This window comes from Neofelis nebulosa, chromosome 4 (assembly GCF_028018385.1).
Source record: "Neofelis nebulosa isolate mNeoNeb1 chromosome 4, mNeoNeb1.pri, whole genome shotgun sequence".
In the NCBI taxonomy this organism is placed as follows: Eukaryota; Metazoa; Chordata; class Mammalia; order Carnivora; family Felidae; genus Neofelis; species Neofelis nebulosa.
In genome coordinates, this window is record NC_080785.1 from 15,204,523 (window position 1) to 15,225,425 (window position 20,903).

General features: G+C 50.8%; 1 protein-coding gene across 4 annotated transcripts in view; it reads left to right on the forward strand.

Moving 5' to 3' along the window:
- Positions 1 to 20,903, forward strand: part of HIPK2 (homeodomain interacting protein kinase 2) — a 190,128-nt gene that overhangs the window by 156,054 nt on the left and 13,171 nt on the right. For all 4 annotated transcript variants that reach the window (XM_058724109.1, XM_058724108.1, XM_058724111.1 and 1 more), the window contains exons 12-14: positions 1,374 to 1,655; positions 14,328 to 14,572; positions 20,739 to 20,896. In XM_058724109.1, coding sequence (XP_058580092.1) covers positions 1,374 to 1,655; positions 14,328 to 14,572; positions 20,739 to 20,896 — 685 coding nt within the window. The remainder of the gene's footprint in view (positions 1 to 1,373; positions 1,656 to 14,327; positions 14,573 to 20,738; positions 20,897 to 20,903) is intronic.

Genomic DNA, 20,903 nt, shown 5'->3' on the forward strand with positions numbered 1-20,903 from the left:
GCCTCAGTCCTTTGCTCTGTCATGCCCAGCCATGTGGGTGGTCACACGGAATACCAGCCTGACCCTGTGCTGATCTTAGCATCCTCATGGCTCACCTTGTCAAGCGGGGGCAGTAAGAACTCTTAGCCTCCCAACCTGTTGACAAGCCCCTCCCTGTTGCCAAGTCACCACCCAGCTGGCTTTATGACGGCTTATTGCCAGTGCTTCTCAAGATCGGTATAATTAGACTGAAAGTTTTGTATTTGCCTATTTTAAGACCAATGCCTTAGGCAAAACAGAAGGCTCTCCCTTGTTGGGCGGTGCAGCCAGGCTCCCTTTCCTTTCAACAGTGCCAAGTGGAGCTATTTTAACTGCTGGGGTAGTGAAAACATAATCTCAAAATTGTAACAAAGCAAGCAGTAACAAATATATAGATTTATGCTGACTACAAACAGTGGGCCAATGGTATCGGTAAAAGTTAGTGCCCACCCCCCAGAAAGGAACAAGCAACATATCTGACACCAGCTGGATAGAAAATTCAATAAATCTACAGAATTGTTTTCGTCTTCCTGCCTTTTAGCTAGAAAGCGCTAGAACCTGTAAGGACATACCAGCATCTTCAAAAGTTTCTTTGGCCTCTCACTGTACAGATATGACCGAGGTCGGCAAAGGTTAGTGGGTGGGGGAAAGATAAGACATTTTTTCCCCAAAGTTACCAGAAACCACAGCTGCCAGTTTGTTAAGGAATTTCGAGTCGATCAAAAACTCCAGATTAACAGGTCCCTGGTTAAGTACACCTTTTCCTCCTGCATCCTGCCCAGCTTTTCATTCCAGCTCAGACAGACTGGTAGACTTCCTATGAGGCTGTGGTGTAAAAAGACGTGGGTGTTTGCGTTCCACGCGTGGCAAAACAGCCATTAGCAAGGACACCAAAGCTTTATGTGGCAAATAACATTTCTTTCAAGTCCCTTCAAAACAAGACCCAAGTACACGACCAGAGAACCACCAGATGGAGCTCAGGAAGCCAGGCCTTGACCCCCGAAGACGGGGCTGCAGTGGAGCAGACAGCCCTGAGGCCCAGGGCGCTGCACCTGCCCCCACAGACCAGCCGGGTCCTTGAGCACGAGCTTAAAGCCCTGGCCGCTCCCTTTGTCCTGCTGGGAACAGGCACGTGGCCCCGAACCAGAGCCCAGACAGGGCCATCTGCGTAGCAAGTAACTGAAAGAAAGAGCTTCAGGGGCAGCCGCTTCTGCAATTACAGAAGACACCCGAGCGCCCGAGCCTCCGACTCTTAAATGGAGATCGGGCAAGGCTGGTGTCTGTGGACCTCCTCGGGAGGAGCCGCGGGGCCCGGCCTTCCTCCGTGAGCAGCGTGCGTGGCTTTGTCGTTACAGAAACGTCTCCACCTGTGAGGTGTCCTCCTCGCAGGCCATCAGCTCCCCTCAGCGGTCCAAGCGCGTCAAGGAGAACACGCCTCCGCGCTGCGCCCTGGTGCACAGCAGTCCCGCCTGCAGCTCCTCCGTCACGTGCGGGTGGGGCGACGGGGCGTCCAGCACCACCAGGGAGCGGCAGCGGCAGACGATTGTCATTCCCGACACCCCCAGCCCCACGGTCAGCGTCATCACCATCAGCAGCGACACGGACGAGGAGGAGGAACAGAAGCATGCGCCCACCAGGTGAGGCTGTGCCACCTTCGGACGCGCGGGAGGGAGCAGGGTGGGGGCGCGCCGCGCGCCGCTGCCTCACCGGGTCCTCCGTGGGCCCGGGCCGCTGTGCATCGTCAGACGTGATGAGCTCTGGCTCCTGGCCCCCAAGTTTTGGTCTTGCCGTGTCCTAGAGTCCTGAAGTGATGTCAAGGGACCATCAAACAGAGTTTCCATAATTGTTCGATGCCAAAACAATCCGGAATCACTTTGGTCTCGAAAAATAGTTCTGGTCTCCGTACATTTGGGCGACTTGAGACCAATTGTGCACAACGCCAGTGTATTTCAAGTCCTGTGTGAGCTTAAACGTCTCTGCCTTGGGCTGTTGAATTTGTTCCCAGTTGGTCAGGATATTTCTCTAGCATCGCCTTGGCTCTCTCGGAATTCGAAATCGTTGTCCAGTTAATCAGAAATTTCTCCGTGTCTGATTAACCCAATCTTTCAAGCTGCCGGTTGGCTCTTCACCCAGAGAGCGTTGCTGTTTATTCCAAAGTAGTAAGAACTCCTTTTATGTTCTGTATGCCTCCTGGGAAGGGGAAAGGAATATTTATTATATTTGCAAGACTATTAACCCTGGCACCAAAGCCTCTTTTCCTACATTTTCCAGCCAGACTTCATTCAGCAGGGTGCGGTTTGTACTTGGGCTGCCTGATGAGCCCCTGGAGCTAGCCCCTCCGGGACAGTTGGTCCCCTGGCCTTCTGCATCCCCAGGGGCCTCCAGGCCTCGTAGATCCCAAAGGATCTACTCCGACCCACTGGCCTCTCCCGCTGGGACCGAGAGTCGGGGACGGGAGGCCTGTCACCGCCGAGCCCAGCACTTCTGGTCAGCACGTACACTGCTCCCTGATGCGAAGCTTAACGTTCACGATTCGGCCCCGGTTATTCATTCCTGATTGGATACAATGTAGCTAATTAGTAATCACCTGTCTTCTTGATTAAATAATACATTCCCACACTTGAGATCATTACCAAATGTACAGATAGACTAATTAAAACAGTCTCACTATAGCTGTTCCAGTCCAGGCTCTCCCCTTCCTGTCTTCATAATGAACTCTATTTTGTTTTGTTATCTCATGATAGACCTAGTACATGTCCCATTCCAGTATCCTCCTTCCCCTCTTGACGTCTCAGCGTGGCCTTCAGTGTGTCTCAGAAGAGAATATAGTGGAACACTTCTGGGGCGGGGGAGGGGGGCACTGGGGGATGCCGTGGGGGGTGGGCTGCACTGGGGAGACCGGGCGCAGTGTTTCACTCCCCACCTGCCTGTTCCGGGACTGGCCTCGGTTTCCCTTTTTGATAACAGCCCCCAACTTGAGTCAATACTCTGTCCCCCCCAGAGCCTCATGCCCCGCAGCCCAGGAATGTCGTGGGCTCAGGTGGTCCCATCACAAAGAGAAAGGTTTTTCCCAGCCCGGAGCGGTCTGTCCACACGTTTATAGCATTGGCCATGAAACGGGCCAAGCAGCCCCCACACAGCCCTTTGCTACAACTGGGAAAAAGAAAAAGCAATTTAAAAATCTGACAATCAACTAGATTGGACTATCGTTTTTGAAGTATGCGATTCGAACTGACACAGAATCTCAACATACGTGCTCAGGAGAGAATTGAACAGTGTGTCTAAGGAAAAGCAGGATGAGAGAGCCGTCTGTCCACCAATCAGACGGCTGCCAGGGCTGAGCACAGCGCCAAGCCAAAGCACAGACTGCTTCCACGGTGGTCCCCAAAGCCCCAGAAAGAAACAGAACTGAAATTCTTGGCAGCGTGCAAGGACCTTGTTGTAAATCAGTTGGGACCTAGGGGAGGGCATGGAAGGAGACCGTGGCAGGTGCGCGTGTGAGGAACAACCACCAGTAGTGACAGTGGCCTACCGAGCATCAGAGCTTCATAAAATGAAAAATGCAGGGGACTGCCTGGGACGTTACACCACATGGGGAAAGCTGCAGAGTGAGGCCAGAGAGGAATCGGGAAGGGTTCCAGCAGTCGGCAGTTGTGACAGGAAGCTCGCAGAATGAGGGGATGGGTGTTTTCTGGAGAGAGATCAAATGACTGTTGCCTTGAAAAAGTGTCTCAAGACCCAAGACAGGAAAGTGTATTTGAGTCTGAGTAGGATAAAACAGAACCCCATAGCTGTTTTATTTATAGACAAACCACTGGATAAGGTGATCACATTATTGTGACTGTGTTTTGGAGTGAGAGAAAAACGGAGAGGAAATATGATTACTCGTTCTTAAAAATCAGAATCACCATAAAATTTAACACAGTAAATATTTATTGCCCCCACCAGTGTGAGAGATCATGCTAGGAACTGCAGGTGTTACATAAATAAGGTAGACAGTCTCTGTCCTCAGGAGGTTTGCAGGGTAAGAAGCAAGATAAGACACATACAAATCATAACACAAAACGGAGTATCAGTCCCGTAAGAACTAGCAGAGTGCTGTGGACATTCAAAGGGAAAATAGCTTGAGAAAATAGCAGGAACAGCGGACTTTCTGGGGTCAAAGGTCCAAAGGGTGCAGGAAAATAGGAGAGGGGGTGAGATTGCAGATTCCAGGAGGTCAGTGGCAGGCAGGGAAGCTGGGGCCTCAGAGGTGGGCTCGTAGCATCCAGAGCGCAGAGGGGCCGCAGATCAGAGACAAAGCAGAGGCAGGGATGACAGGGATTTCCGAATGGAAAGGGGATTTGAGGGTCTCCCCTTCAATGGAGGTGGTCGACTTCAGAAAATACTAAGGAGCTCACGGGAGAGCACCAGTCTTGGGAAAACAAGGATGTACCCCCAAGGGCAGCCCATCGGGGAGCCTCTTGGCCTCCCTCCAGCTAGAAGCTTTTCTTGCCTGTCCGTGTTCCCATTTGAACACTCAAGACTTCCCTGCTCGTTCCCAAACCTGATGTCTCCTGTGCTGTGAGCGTCTCGATCCTGAGCTGCTGTGTTCCCGACCTCGTTTCCTGTTTGCTACTCACCCCAGGACCAGCCCTGGGACTCTGTCTAAAATGCTGATTGCTTCCCCTAACGTGACTCAGCCCCCGTACAGCAGCCAGAGGGTGAGGGGGCCGATGACGCTCACAGAGACGGCGATCATGGTGGTGGCACATGGAGGCCCTTCCACCACCGGTGTCTTTTAGAGCCGGTACGAGGCACACAGTGGCGAACCCACAATGTTAGGCCTATTTGAGGGTGTCACCAAGTCTCTGGGACCAGAGGACATTGCCTAGAATTTTTAGGGGAACGCAAGGCAAAGTCACTATTCCAGACCCCCATATTTGACGCTGTTAGTTGCCAGAGCAGACGGATGGTCACCAGCTCCTACCTGTGAGGAAGGTTCCAGAGCACGAGGTGCAGGCTGGGAGTGAGCCGATTAAAGGGGAGAGAAATCATGACACACATTTACTGAGTGTTCCCATTTGCACTGTCCTGTGTGTCTTTCAGTAGAGTATACAAGGCAAATAGTTCTGCTCCCACTCGATAGATGAGGAAACCAAGACCCAGGAACGATAAGTGACTCACCCCGATTGATGACGTTTCTGAGGAGCACAGTTGGAATTTGGGTCCCATGCCGTGGAAGACACGGCAGTCTCAGGTTACTGGCAAAAATAACTGATTTCTCTTTGGTTATGAACTTGACCAATGTGAACTCTGTCCTGCCCCCTCCTCTGACCACCCCCACGCCCTCACGCGGTCATGCCCGCTGTGTGCAGGGCAGCAGCCCAAGGCTATGGGGGGCCCAGAGTCTGTCCACCGAGCCCCGACTGGGTACCTGGTGTCAGTCACAGTGCTGAGCTCTAGCAGCAAGAAGGGCAGAGGTCAGCTCTTCTGATTCTTTGAGAAGACGTTTTAAAGTGAGGGGACCGATGAAGACCCGGCAGCCTGCTTTTTCTCTATGAGTGGCTGCTGGACTAGGGGGCTCCTTGGGCATGGCTGGAGAATTGTTGTAAAGATAGAAAGTACAGGGGCGCCTGGGTGGCTCAGTCAGTTGAGCGTCCGACTTCAGCTCAGGTCATGATCTCGCAGTCTGTGAGTTCGAGCCCCTCATCAGGCTCTGTGCTGACAGCTCAGAGCCTGGAGCCTGCTTCTGATTCTGTGTCTCCCTTTCTCTCTGCCCCTCCCTGATTCATGCTGTCTCTCTGTCTCAGAAATAAACATTAAAAAAAAAAAATTTTTAAAAAAGAAAAAGAAAGCACACCAATCTGCAGTTTTTCTGGGTGCCCTGAGGGGAAGTCATAGAACCAGTCTTATTTTAATCATTTATAAATGATTTTGATTAGAGGAACATTTGACTGTATGTGCTGAATAAGCCATCTTCTCTCCCTTGAAATCTCCTTGAACGAAGTTTATTGGTGCATATCTTATTATTCAGACTCTTTGCTAACCTTGCCTTGTGCTGAAACTGCCCTTTAGAGGCCGTATCACACAAGCTTCAGTCATGAGGATAGTTTTTTTTTAAGAAGTTTTTTTTTAAGTTTATTTTTATTTATTTTGAGAGAGAGAGGGAGAGAGGGAGAGACGGAATCCCAAGCAGGCTCCTCACTGTTTGTGTGGAGCCCGATGCGGGGCTCGATTCACAAACCGCGAGATCATGACCTGAGCCCGAGTCAAGAGTCGGACGCTTAACTGACTGAGCCACCCAGGCGCCCCACGAGGGTAGTTTTTAAAATGTGTGACCAGAGTGGCTCATGTCGACTGATCAGCTAGAAACCATTCCTTCATGTATTCCTTCGTTCAGTTACCGGGATATTTCTGGTAGACAGGTTTTCATCTCCTGAGGTCAGCAGGGCTCTGTGACGTCCTGCATCCCTTTGTGCCTGTAGGCGGCCACTCCAGAGTATTACCACCAGTGTCACCAAAATGTAAACTTTAAGAAAGTTGCTTCATTAACACCACTCAGTATTTCAGATAGGGATCACTCTTAAAATGTTTGTATAAAAACTATTTGACCCTAAATGTTCTTCTTTCCACTAAATTGCAATTCTGGACCCATAACTGCAGACAAAAGGCGTAGTCAGGACACCGATAAGCTGCTGCTCAAAAGAGTTGGGCCTGAAAGACTGACGTGTCCTTGGCAGAGGGGAACACCCACGCTCAGGTGTTACCAGCCAGGCGGAGCCACCCCAAGGTGGACCCCACGTCCTTGGCCACCTGCAGCCATGCCACTCCTCTACTCGTCCTCCTGGTTTATGAGCCTCAGAGAAGAGACTGGAACCCAACATGTGGCATCATGAGAAGGGGCTTTGTTGTTTTGCAGTTTTGTTTTGTTTTTTTAATATGGAATTTATTGTCAAATTGGTTTCCATGCAACACCCAGGGCTCATCCCAACAGGCGCCCTCCTCAAATTTTGCAGTTTTAAGTTGCAACACAGCCCCAGGTTGGAGGAGTTCTCAGTCATCCGACTCCTTTCAGGAGACAGAAAGGTGTCAAGCTGACCTCAACTCATCCTCTCTACATCCTCTTCTGTGCCTTCACAACACCCCCGCAGGTTGAGTAGTGTGGCCAATGGGCTGCCTTTTATGAAAGGGCAGCATCTTGAAGAAGGGACCCTCCACCCGACCATTCCCAGCAGCCTGTCCTAACACTGCAGCCTGTGACCAGGCCATCACTGACCCATGGCAGCTTCCACAGGCCAGAGGGAAGAGGGGCGGGACAGTGCTGGGTGTCACACGGGCAGAGCGGTGTTCGGTGGCTGGATTGTAGAAGGAAGTGGAAGGACAAGGAACACCATGCTTGTACTGTGTGTGGTGTGGTGGGGACCGGGCCCGTGGCTCATCCACACCTTGCTTCCGATTTCTCAGGAAGGTGGTCTTGCAAGACTGTCTTCCTGCTGGGTGTGTGTGTGTGTGTGTGTGTGTGTGTGTGTGTGTGTGTGGTAAGAGAGAGACCTACACATAGATATAAACATGTAAATAGGGCGCCTGGGTGGCTCAGTCAGTTGAGCATCCGACATCGGCTCAGGTCATGATCTCTCAGTTCGTGAGTTCAAGCCCCGCATTGGGCCCTGTGCTGACAGCTCAGAGCCTGGAGCCTGCTTCAGATTCTGAGTCTCCCTCTCTCTGCCCCTTCCCCACTCATGCTGTGTCTCTCTCTGTCTCTCAAAAAATGAATAAGCGTTAAAAAAAATTTTTTTCCAAACATGTAAATAATATAACTTGAACGTATGTGCCAAATTTAAAATGTAGGGGTTTTTTTGTTGTTGTTCTCACTGATGACTTCAAATTGAGAGCTAAGAAATATATCAGAAGGAGCACATTAGCCTGGAGGTATCAGCTTCTGATCCCTGTCCTCACAAGGGCAGATTAAATGTACTCAGCCATGTATTTCTAACTGGGTGGAGGGGGCATGGGAATAGGACAGCGAGCCACACGCATCCCCGTGAAAGTGATAGAGCCAGCAGCCCTCCTCTCCATCAGCTGAGACACCTGTCAGTGTGAAGGACTCCATGCCCTGTGCTTAGATGTCCCATGCTTAGAGAAGAACACTGTCACCGGAACCAGAAAGAGGAGTTGCAGTCAGTTTACATTTTCAGGGCTTGTGGGTAGGAAAGGTGGGGTAAAAGGGAAATGGCATAGTGACAAAATGACAGCATGCTCACGATAACTCAATAGCAAAAAAACTAAACGTGACTACAAAATGGGCTAAGAACTTGAGTAGATTTTTTTTAAGCTTATTTATTTCGAGAGAGAGAGTGTGTGCATGCTTGAGAGGGCGAGGGGCAGAGAGGGAGAGAGAAAATCCCAAGCAGGCTGCATGCTATCACCACAGAGCCCAATGCAGGGCTTGATCCCACAAACCATAAGATCATGACCTGAGCCAAAATCAAGAGTCAGATGCTTAACCGACTGAGCCACCCGGGCGCCCTTGAGTAGTTATTTCTTAAGACACGTAAGTGGCCAGCTTTCTGAAAAAAATGCTTAACATCACTAACGATCAGGGAACCACAAATCAAACCACAATCAAGTATCACCTTACACCCATCAGAATAGCTGTCATCAAAAGAACAGAAGAGAAGTATGGGCAAGGCTATGGGGAGATTGTAGCCCTTGCACACTGTTGGTGGGAACGCAGTGTAAACAGGCAGCTGCTATGAGAAATGGTATTGAGGTTCCTCCAAAAAATTAACAACAGAGCTACCATTGATCCAGCGATCTCACTTCTAAGCATTTATCCAAAAGAGCGGGATCAGGATCTTGAAGAGACATCTGCACACTCCCATGTCCATTGGTACGTTACTCACAACAGCCAAGAGGTGGAAACAGCCTGAGTGTCCATCATATGGGCAGACAGATGAGGGGTAAAGAAACCATGGCAGGTACATACAATGGAATGCTGTTCAGCCTGAAAAAGAAGGAAATTCTACAATGAGCAAAAAACCTCTTAACACAAGGTTCCTAAAATAGTCAACCCTTAGACTTAAGCAGAGGAATCTCTGTTGCCAGCGGCTCTGAGTTGAGCCAGATGAACGAGCTTCAGAGATGCGCTGTGCTACCGACCCTGCGGCCATAGTCAACCACGCGGTACTATGTACTTAAAGTCTGATCGAGAGGGTGGATCCCATGTTAAGTATTGTTAAAGTCAGAAGTGGAATGTTCTTTACTGCACGGTCTTGCTGTGAGGATCAGAGATCGATGTCCGTGAAGTACTTCGAACAGCCGCTGCGCATCCTATAAACGCTGCCTATGACTGTTAATCAGTGTTGTAAGAGACGCCCGGTTTTTATCACATACGGCATTGACCGTGGAATCGGGGCGGTGAAGTACGTCATGGAAAGTTTGTTAGTGGAGATGAGTCTTGACCCTGGTCTCGAAGGATGAGGTTGACTGAGATTGGCAAACAGAAATCAGAGACACGCTCCAGATAGGGGCCTACGGGGAGGAGTCACAGGCTAGCATCTGCTCCTCCAGCAAGGTTTCGTCCTTCGGGGCTGATTTCTGTGGCTCCTAGCCCTTCGTTTCTTGTCATCGTTTAAAAATGATGAACATCAGCTATCGCCATCACAACACAATGCAGTTGTGGAAATCTGGAAGCTCGGCTCTTCATTCAGAAGTGATGTTCTGCCGAGGCCACTTAAGCATAGATTTCTCATTCTACGCCCGATTCTCAATTCATGATGAGATTGATAAACGATCAGTAATAATTAGACACTAGTGGAACGAATCCCAATAGAATCAGTATAAATGAGCCTAAAGAATCCGTAGTAATAAATGTCACATGGGTGCTCATTGTTAAAGTGACTCATTGAAATAACTGCTTCCCATTCGTTGTCGAATCTGCATAGTGTATTCAGTTAGAGCACAGAGATCTTTAACGGTAGAGGAGAGTAAAACAGAGCTGTCAAAACTGATTCACCTTTTCCAAACCAGTCAGAGGCAAATCCAAAGAGGTAGGTAAGTTAGCCCTGGACTGTGTCGACCTATTTGCTCAGCAGGCAGAGGGACTTGTCAACTCTGAAAACAAAGGATGAGACCCATGAACCGTTTATTGAGATCTTATCCCACACTCCTTGGTAGATATCAAGGCTCTGACATGCGGGACCCTCAGCCTATGGCGGAAAGGTTCCCTCCCTAGGGGGTTTCCCTAGGAAATTCTCCCAGGTCTTCCAGACTAAGCTGTCCGCTGCTATAAGACCTTTGCCAGCAACTCATTCTTCTTCGGTAATAAGAAGCCCACTGATCCGCCAAGTGGCCCGTTGTGTGTTTAGATTCTGACTCACGCTGAGGTGAAGCTGCTCCACAATTTAAATTGAAAAGTGAGAATTTAAGTACATCCAATTTGAATTTTATTCCAGTTTGGCTGAAATTACTGGTGTGCGTGTGTTTGCTTGTTTTCTAAACTACCCAGAACCTGAGGAGGATCTGGTCAGCAGAAATTGGCCATGTCTGGGTCTACATAGAAGGTACACTTACTAAAGAGATTGATTTCCTCTCCGAATTAGGAGTAAACCAAATCCTATTTTCAATGCCTTCAATAATGCATTTTTGTGGGACCCTCACAATGGATCCCTTCGTGCCACTTTCCCTGGTGGATTTCAGAGCAAGTTGGAAGTGGAGAGATGCCCAGGGTCGTGCTAATATCAGGCCACTGTCCAGGTGATGAATGGACAGTGGAGCCGGGACCAGAGCGAACACCAGCCCCCGAGACACATTTGGAAGCCAGGCTCTGTTCTTCGTGTGGGGTTCATCAGCCACGGACTGTGCACCTGCAGCAGGACACGTCTGCGTCTGGCGAGGTGACCCGATGAGCCGCTGTGTGTGTGCGTCAGTTATGCACAGCTGACGGTGGCGGAAGCTGAGAGTGAAGGACAGGGCAGCACAAGTCCCTGCGTCCCCTCAGGAACCGGGAGCACTTTGTGATGGTGTGTGCGTGGTATGGGAAGGGGGGTTCCTTTAGTAACATCTTAATACACAGCAGACCATGCACAGGCAGTCGTTTCCATCATCCGCTCCCTCTCCCCGACCACAGAAAATGGCTTCAAGTCTTGTCTTTTTTTTTTTTAAATAATCCTTATTTTTGAGAGAGAGAGAGAGAGAGAGAGAAAGAGAGACTGGAGTGTGATGGGGGAGGCGCAAGGAGAGAGGGAGACGCAGAATCTGAAGCAGGCTCCAGGCTCCCAGCCGTCAGCACAGAGCCCGACGCAGGGCTCAAACGAACTCATGAACTGTGAGATCATGACCTGAGCCGAGGTTGGACCCAACCGACTGAGCCACCCAGGCGCCCCTTCCTTGTCTGCCTTTCTAAGGCAGCGCTCCCTCCTCATTCCACAACCTCAGGGACTTTTTCCTGGTTCCCCACTTTCTAGGTTTTGCGCCGGGTCTCCGTGCCCTCCACCTGCTTCCACCCTCCCTCCCCCCTCCCCACTAATCCCATTTGCTTTGTTGTCTCTCAGGTATAGAATTCAGTGACATTAAGTACACTCACAATGTGTGCAACCGTCAGCACCATTTCCAGAATTTTGTCATCACCCCAAACAGAAACTCTGTACCCATTAAGTAAGAACTCCCCATTCCTCCCTTCTCTAACCCCTGGTAACCTTGAATCTACTTTCTCTATGAATTTGGTTATTCCAAGTACCTTATGTAAGTGGAGTCATACAATATTTGTCCTTTTGTATCTGGCTTCTTTCACTTAGCATGTTTCCAAGGGTCATCTATATCGTAGCATGCGTTGGGACTCTGTTGGTCTTTATGGCTAATATTCCACGGTGTGGATGTACCAAATTTTGCTCATGCATTCATCCGTTAATGGACACCCAGGCTATTTCCACCTTTTGGCTGTTGTGTATAATGCTACTGTGAACACTGGCAAATGAATTTCTGTTCGAGTCCCGGCTTTCAGTTCCTTTGCGTATATAGCCAGCAGTGGAATTGCTGGGTCCTGTGGTAATTCTGCGTTTAGCTTTGTGAGGAGCAAGCATACGGGTTTTTTGCATTTCAACTGTTATAAGTGGGAAGTGTCGGTCTTTATTAATTAAAATGTATCTTATCAAAGTTAACGTGAAGAGCCACAAATATATGCAGTCAATTCATTCCTTGCCTTCTTTTGAGTTCTTAACAATTACCATCTGTACGACTCATTTGACAGTTCATCACAGAAGGCTTTGTGACATCCATTATTCTCTTTAACCGATTATTTTAAAGCTTTTACTGTTTAACTTGTCATGTTTTTACACAGTCCCCCACTGAAATTGTAATCACCTCCAGGGCAGAGGCACGTGTTATATTTCTTTGTACAGGAATTCCCCATGGCACCTACCCCAGATCTCCAAGATCTCTGAGTAATGAGTTTTTAATTTCTTTCATATCAATCTTCTGGTTTATTCACAGACTAGAAACTTCTCCGTTGAGTCCATACTTTGATAGAAATCACTTTGCCTAGATCTGTTCTTGCAAACCTGTTTTCACATGTTCAATGAGCCAGCACAACAATAACGATCCTGACGGCTAACCTCTGCTTACTATGTGTCGTAAGCCATTCACAGCACATCCTGTGGGTTTTCTCACTTCTCAACATAAGCCTGTATGCGTAAGTGCTGCCGTTATCCACATTTGACTGATGATGAGACAGTCACTCAGAGGCTGAGCAGCTAGCTGCCCACAGCCACACGCCCAGCACACACCGAAGGTAGGCCCCTGGCCGCAGGGCCCGTGTTCTTACCCACAGACACTGTTAGGAAGGGACATTTCTACCCTGAACCAAGAAGGACACAACGTGCAGCCACTAGAAGAATTATTCAGCCCGGATGTCAGTAACGTCAGGCCTTGGGGCACAGGGGCTCAGACCTTCCGTGGGCTCACCTCTCAGCCCTCCAGCCTTTTGTAGGCCACCTACCGCGTGTCCTTCCACTTAGCTTCTTTCTGCCCGGCTGCCCGGGGTGCTTGAGCTCGTCCACTTCTCTGCTGCCCTTAGGGTGGCAGAGATCTATCTTGGAAAGAGTCTGGCCCGTGACTGACCGTGTGACCTTGGGCGAGACACCTCAGGGGGTTGTGGTTCCATTAGGCACTCCATAAATAGCAGCTTCTTCTCTTAGCAAATCAGCTGGAAACTGACTGTCTTACTTGGGGTGATCGATATTTCTTAAAAATAGATGATCAGTATATAAAAATAGATGGAATCCATTTTTACAACCTTCACAATAAGCAACAAATTCCACATCCATCATCCCACCAGCCCATCCTGGAGGCAGACGGAATTGGTTCCCCTAGTAGCCGCGCATGCATAAATATCTCAGGAGAGAAGATGTGTGCTGGCCAAGAGCCCTCCAAGGCTGGTTCCTCCCTGTCAGCAAAGAATGAAGTTTCAGATACAGGAGAGTCCAGGCAACTCTTTTGTAGGCATCATCCCCACGGGAGCCCTTCTGACCTCACTAGGCACAGTGTCGTCCCCTCCCTTGTCCTGGGCCCTGGCGGGAGGGAAGCTACAGGAGGGCCAGGCCTCCCCTGAGAAGGGGACTCTCAGATGTCCTGGTGGCCTTTGCCACAGAGTCATCCCACGTAATACCACACAGCAAAGAGGTGGCTGAGAGTGTCACGGCCAGCTCCCGACTTCTGTCTCTCAGCATGTCAGAGCTGCGTTGTGTGGTCAACCTCCTCAGACCCTCCCTCTTTATCCACCCCTCTGTCTGCATCCTGCTCCCTCTTGAACACCTTGCTCCCTGCCTCAGTTTGCGGGGTGTCCCAGGCCCCGAGCCTAAGCTGATGGTGCTCCGCTCCCAGTGATGTCCTCCCAAACCAGGGCCTCGGGGTGCCAGGGTCTTGCTGGGCTCTCTCTACTTGCTGAGATGTCCCCTTCTGGTGGCTCAGGGGGTGTTTCCACACAGCTCTGGGCTACAGGCAACTCCCCTGCAGTTCTGCTTAGCTCTGCTGTGGGACGGGCGTTGGGGGGAAGTCCAGGCCCACCTGGAAGCTTCTCTCCAGATTCCAGAAGTGCCTGTGAGCCCAGCTCCAGCCCCTTTCTCATGTCTTCACATGTCCGCTTGCTGTCGGTTGGACAGGTGACACTTGGGTGCCCACCCTCCCCATTCCTACCCCCTCTCCTGCCCCGCTCCCCAGCCCTGTCCCGGAGCACAGAGAGGGGCTTGTCCCACAGGCCAGTTCTGGAACGCCGGCTGGTGTCTCACTTCACAGCTTTCTGGTGGTTCTGATTTCTCCCTTTCCATTTTCAGCACTGTCTCCAAGCAGAGAAAAAACGTCATCAGTTGCGTCACGGTCCACGACTCTCCCTACTCCGACTCCTCCAGCAACACCAGCCCCTACTCCGTGCAGCACCGCACTGGGCACCACGCCAACACCTTTGACACCAAGGGGAGCCTGGAGAATCACTGCACTGGGAACCCCCGGACTATCATCGTGCCACCCCTAAAAACCCAGGCCAGCGAAGTGTTGGTGGAATGTGATAGCCTGGGGCCAGGTAACTTGGGGCCAGGGCAGGCCGGGAACCTCTGTCTGCACACTGCTTTGCCCGTTTTCCTGCTATTGGCAATTGTGTTGTGTGAGGCTGATAAGCACCGGGTTATGGTCGATCCTCCCCCCGAGGGTCTCGCTCAGGCAGCCAGGGTTGGATTCTGCTCACCATCACTTTGCATAAGCAGCGTTTTCAGTTTTCAGTTCTATAATTATTACCTTGCCACCTTTACAGTGGCTCTCCCTTTGACTAGGCTGATAAGGACGAAACAAAAGCCACCCGGTTCCTTATCCACGGGTCGGCGATGACCCCTGTTTTAGGGAGTTCCTGACTGACTTTTAGCAGGAAGAAGCCCTAGTGGTAGAGCAGCTTCCTGGGTGGAAAGAACTTTCTCTGAGTCCTGGCAGGTGAGGTTGACGGAGGTTTGGCTCGGCATCGCCTCGGGGCTCACTGTTGGGAGGAGAGGTCGTGGCGGGTGTGTTTGTTTGCTCACACGGTGGCTTGAGAAAAAGGAGTCCTTCCATCCCCTGGAGGCTCGCCCTGACAAGTGCGCTCTAGAATAAAGACCGAGAACGTAACCTTTCAAGTAAACTTAGTGGCTCTGCCCACGTTTGGTGGCATCTCTTCAGTGACTCCTTTGTTCACGCTCACCAGTGGCAGAATTCGGGGAACAAACCAAAAGCCATCTGCTTCCCCGCCACAGACCGTCACCAGCCCATCCAAGGCAGCACCTTCACGAAAGCACTGTTTAGAAGGGAAGAGGAACAAACTGCCAAAAAAAAGACCTTGCTTAGATTCAGGGAGCTATTGGAGCCCCTGGCTGGCCCAGTCAGTTAAGCGTCCAACTTTGGCTCGGGTCGCTGTCTTGTGGTTTGTGAGTTTGAGCCTCTGTCTCCCTCTCTCTGCCTCTCCTCCCCCCATTCGTTTTCTCGTTCTCTCTCTCTCTCTCTCTCTCTCTCTCTCTCTCTCTCTCACACACACACACACACACACACACACACACACACAAAATAGACATTTTCTTTAAAAAAAAAAAAGAGAGATTCAGGGAGCTATTCACCAGGAAGGACACCCATCTGTGTCACCTGCTGCAGGAGACCTTGGAACCTTCTTGGGGCAGTCGCCACGTGTGAGGCCCACTAGTCATGGGCCACTCTGGTTCTGCCCCTGAGAGGGAAGAGCAGAATTGAGGATGGGGTCCTTAGGAACTTTCCCAGCCCAGCACCATAGGCCGGCCCACATAGTGTGGGACACAGGGTATCTCTCTTCCAGAACCCTCTTTCTCTCCCAGGCAAGGGTTTTACTGGTAACCTTGGCAGAAAGCAATACTCTCTAGGACCAAAGGAACCCGTGAGACAGACAAAGTGGTTTGCCCAGGAGAGAGGACTCCTCAGAGCAGCGGCCCTCATACTGTGCTGCTCATATAATCCTTCAATGTTTAAAACGATATCCATCGCATGTTTTTAAGTTCACATCCTGGCAAAAATATCACTTCTGTCATGTTGCGTATGTCATGTCATTACTGAAGTACTTTAAATGTTTGTTAGACCTTGGAGCTGCACAGTCAACTCCCCCCCCCCATCCCGGCACCCCGCCTTACCCCCTAGTGAGCAACTACTCCTCCTCGGCCAGGCAGCCAAAGCCGCTCTCACCTCTGTCACACCTTCCCCGTGACCACCGCCTCACTTCCGAATTTTATTTCGTGAATGGATGGTTAGGGTGGGGAGTTTACAAAAGCGACTGCAGCCTGAATAAGGTAAGGCTGGACAGCCTTCCGTGTTTCTTACTGCACAAGGCTTGGCTTTGATATCAGGGGACTATCTGCCCCTCAGGAGCTGGTCAGGCTTTGCATGCCTGGAGGCAACACACCGTATTAACTTTCCAGAAGGAATAGGAGACTGTGGATGTGAGAGAGAAGGTGGGAAAGGAAAACCAGTAGATGTTAGTGCTGGTAAATCAGTTCAGGAAAAGATACATTTGCAAATTGGGAATCTGGAAATTGACCCCTTAAGTCTTTATCGCCATGGACCCTCAAGCCCTCAGGTAGCCCTACACACACCGGCTTAAGACTGCAGCTTTTGAGAGGCCACCTGGCTGGCTCAGTCAGTAGAGCATGCGACTCTGGATCTCAGGGTTGGGAGTTCAAGCCCCATGTTGGGATTACTTAAAAAAAAACAAAATCTCGGGGCGCCTGGGTGGCGCAGTCGGTTAAGCGTCCGACTTCAGCCAGGTCACGATCTCGCGGTCCGTGAGTTCGAGCCCCACGTCAGGCTCTGGGCTGATGGCTCGGAGCCTGGAGCCTGTTTCCGATTCTGTGTCTCCTTCTCTCTCTGCCCCTCCCCCATTCATGCTCTGTCTCTCTCTGTCCCAAAAATAAAAATTAAAAAAAAAAACGTTGAAAAAAAAAACCCAAAATCTGAAAAACAAAACAAAAAAAGATGCAGCCTGTGGTGCACACGGTTTAGTGGGAAGGGCTTTCCTGCTTAATTAGCAGGTCTCAAGACTATGTTGTTGAAACCCTCAAGGAAGCCTGGCCCTTTTATCGAACAGGAAGAGGAGATAGTCCTTCCTCATCTGCAATCCAAAAAACTCTGAACACCAAATTTTAACTTTATAGCAAACTCATTGGTGGTGAAACCTGGCCTGAGTCAACGAGGGGCCGTGCACAGTCTCTTTGTCGTAGTCATTTGTGCCCCTTAGTGAAATATCCCTGTGTTTTGGAGCGAGAATCTTCATGTCTTTGATTACAAAGTGGTGCCCAAGGCTCTGCTGGGGGTAACCTAATACGTTGAACCTTTCTAAAACCTAAACTTCTGCATTTCAAAAATGAATGTGTGGCCCCAGGGATTTCAAATCAGGGATTGAGACCTGCAACCATGAGACAGTGATTTTTGTTACTCTGTTATGTCGGGAATACCCCTGTTCTGAGACACCCCAGGGGGACTCTGTCACAGTAATGATCCCTTTAAAAGATGGATGATGGCTCAAGACGGATCTTCTTGAGGTCATCTACGAATTCATTTGTTTTTAAAGGTGGCTGGTGCTAAATGTGTCTTGGCCTTTTAAAACGAGATGAAGGATGCATGAGAGAGCGGCCAGATTTCCGCAGGTTGGAAATCTTCCAGTGTGGGGGCACCTGGGTGGCTCAGTCGGTTAAGCGTCTAACTTCAGCTCAGGTCATGATCTCGCAGTTCGTGAGTTCAAGCCCTGCATCAGGCCCTCTGCTGGCAGTGCTGAGCCTGTTTCAAATCCTCTGTGCCCCCTCTCTCTCTGCCCCTCCCCTACCCTCATGCGTGCACACGCACGAACACACATACACTCTCTCTCTCTCAAAAATAAACATAAGGAAAGAAAGAAAGATGTTTAAAAAAAAAAGAAAGAAATCGTCCAGCTTGGAGCTTTGTCAGGCTTTGATGCTGGTGCCATTCCATGGGAGGTGACAAAATTTTGAGGAGAGTTACTGAAACTTTAAGACCACCTGGTCCAACCCCTGGTGGAGACGAGTGAAGAGGCTGAGGGCCAGCTTTGCCAGTATAACAGCAGTTGTGTGTCTTGAGAAACCACCAAGGCAAGAGAGGACAGCTCTGTGGAGCCGCATTTCACGCCTTTCAGGTTACATTAACCGGTTCCATCCTCGGCCCATCGCGCTCTGTGCCTGCGTGCGGCAGGGCAGCTCAGAGGTCTTACCCCACTGTCTTTCCACAAGGACTGCGTGCTGTCTGAACGGCTGAGAGTCTCTGAGGGATATTTCCAACCAAAAAAAAAAAAAAAAAGGTTGGAGCGGGGGAGGTCATTCCCCGTGGTAAGACTACTGGTTCTAAAGCAACCAGTGCTGCCGTCTCCAGGGAACCCCATGGTCTAACTTTCCACTGTGAAGAGAGATTTATTTTCCCCTGTGGGGACATGCTGCAGAGTCTAGTGACAGGTAAGAGGCAGGAAGGAACTTCATTCCGGTGCCTGCTTGTCCCCAGCCTGTGGTGTTGAGAAACACCCAGGCTCAGAAAAATCCAAACAGCAGCCTTCTTCAGCTTCCTGGTGCCCAGGTGACCCACAGAGGCCGAGGTGTGAACAGGTTGTAGCCAGCCAGGTGTTCCCTGAGCTCAAGTCACAACAAATGCTGTGCAGACCACAGTCTGTCTTCTCACAGAACTTACCCCTCCTGTGGTTCTGAGCTCAGGAAGGAGCCCTGGGGATTTCTCACATAACCTTCCCAGATCTCTTGGGTTAGTTAAGGCTCCTTTGGAAGGCAGCTGAGTGAACTCTACACTTATGCCGTCAGACCCATAATGTATTGGAAGGAATTAAGAGAGCTGAGGGAAAGTTCAACAACCACATCCCAGGCTGGGCAGGAGCCAGAACTCCTAAGACCTGGGCCGTCGGAGGCCCAACGCCTGCTTTCTGGAGCACTGCCTCACCCTGACCCGGTGACTCCCAGGCTTCCAGCTTCCCATTTCCAGGAGACAGGATTTGGTTGTCCCGGCTTGGAGGAGACACCTGTTCCTTGAGCATCAGCTTTAGCCAGGAGACAAGGCTCAATAAGAAAGATATTAACAATAGCTAATGCATTTAAGAGCTTAACACATGACAGACACTAAGTGTTCTATGTACATTAACTCATATGAACCTCATGACCACCCTATAGAGTTACCATTATTCTCCCAGTTTTCCGGATGCGAAAATGGAAGCACCGAGAGATTAATTAAGTCGACCAAGGCCATGCGGCTGGACCTCGCAGGAGTCTGGCTCCCCCTCTTAATGTCTTGGTCCCTCACAAGACCCCACCCCTTATCTGGAGGTCCCCTTCTCTGACCCAGCCCCCCGTTCCCTGTCCCCGCAGTGCTGGTAAGAGGTGCATGCTGGACTCTGTCACACCATTTCATCTACAACTTCTAACCTCTTCACTGTAGACTCAAGCTATGGATAACTCGAGCTCAGGGTTTTCCTTCAAATATAGTCACCACGCAGTGCCCGGAAAGTTGGAATAGGGACAGAGAGACAGCCTCCACCGCTGGGGCCCACACAGCAAGCACAGTTGTGGCCTGCTACTGACCAGCAAGGACTCTGGCCCCACCACAGTAGCACTGCGGCTGAGCAAAGGGGAGAAACCAGGCCCTGCCCATGGCCGACATTTGCGGCTTTCCTTCTCTTACCCTGCAGTGGGTCCCCCAAACCCCTCAACCCCCAGGTTTTGGAAGGCCTTTGAGAGTCTGAATGGGTTTGGCTTTAGCATAGCTCCGTACACCAGGGCCTGGCTGCCTCCTCTCCTGGGGCGCTTATTACTAATACAGATTCCCAGGCACCTCCCCATGGGGTTCTGATTCAGTGGGTGGGAGGAGAAGACCCACAGGTGCCAATGCACAGATCTGGGGGTCCCTGGTAGGACCCACCACCTCCCTCCCCAGTGAGGCAGCCCTCGCTCTCCGGGGTGGGGGTGGGGGGAGGGCGTTCTGCTGCCTGTGGGGCAGGGAGGCTCCTCGTGGACTTCAGCGCGCGCACCCGTCTCCCATCCCCAAGTTGCCGGTGTCCCAAACCTTCACTCTTCGTGTTTCTCTCCTTCAGCGGTTACTCAGTGTTCCCTCTTGCTGGCCCTAGCCATCTCCTCCTTGACTTTGGTTTCACCACCCTGAGATTTGTAATGGAATTGATCCAACCCAGTTACGTCAAGGGCCTGCCTGCTCACTGGCGGATGCTTCATTCATACTTAGCGTCTTCATTCATACCCGCCTAGTTCACACTAGCAACCATGAGTTGTTTTTCCCTCAGGACGTGTGTGGTCCTCTTTCTGAGGCTTGTTTATCCGTGCCCTGCTTATCTGTCACTGTGTCTCTGGATCTCAGCAGACAAGCCCCATGGGGCACGAAGAGCTATAGAGACCTCTCCTCCTTTCCTGCGTTACACTCTCCTTGTGCTTTTCCATGTCACCAGATGAGAATCCTAAAGTCCAGCAAGCTGGGATGGGCTCCTAACCCCTGGGGCGAGCCAAAGCCCAGCGGCCCGTCCAGACTCTGGGCAGACTCTTAACTGGGTCCAGGGGAGACGAGGCTGACTTTGATGGGCCAGTCTTGGGAACCCATTCCTTCCTGGAAGACCACCGTTGTTTCCTGGAGGGGCAGGGTCTTCTGGGCAGAGGAGGACGTGTGATCCCTCTGTGACCTGTCGCTCCTCCTCACAGTCAACACTGGCCAGCACTCGTCCTACAAGTCCAAGTCCTCCAGCAACGTGACCTCCACCAGCGGTCACTCTTCAGGGAGCTCGTCCGGAGCCATCGCCTACCGGCAACAGCGGCCGGGACCGCATTTCCAGCAGCAGCAGCCTCTCAATCTCAGCCAGGTGAGTG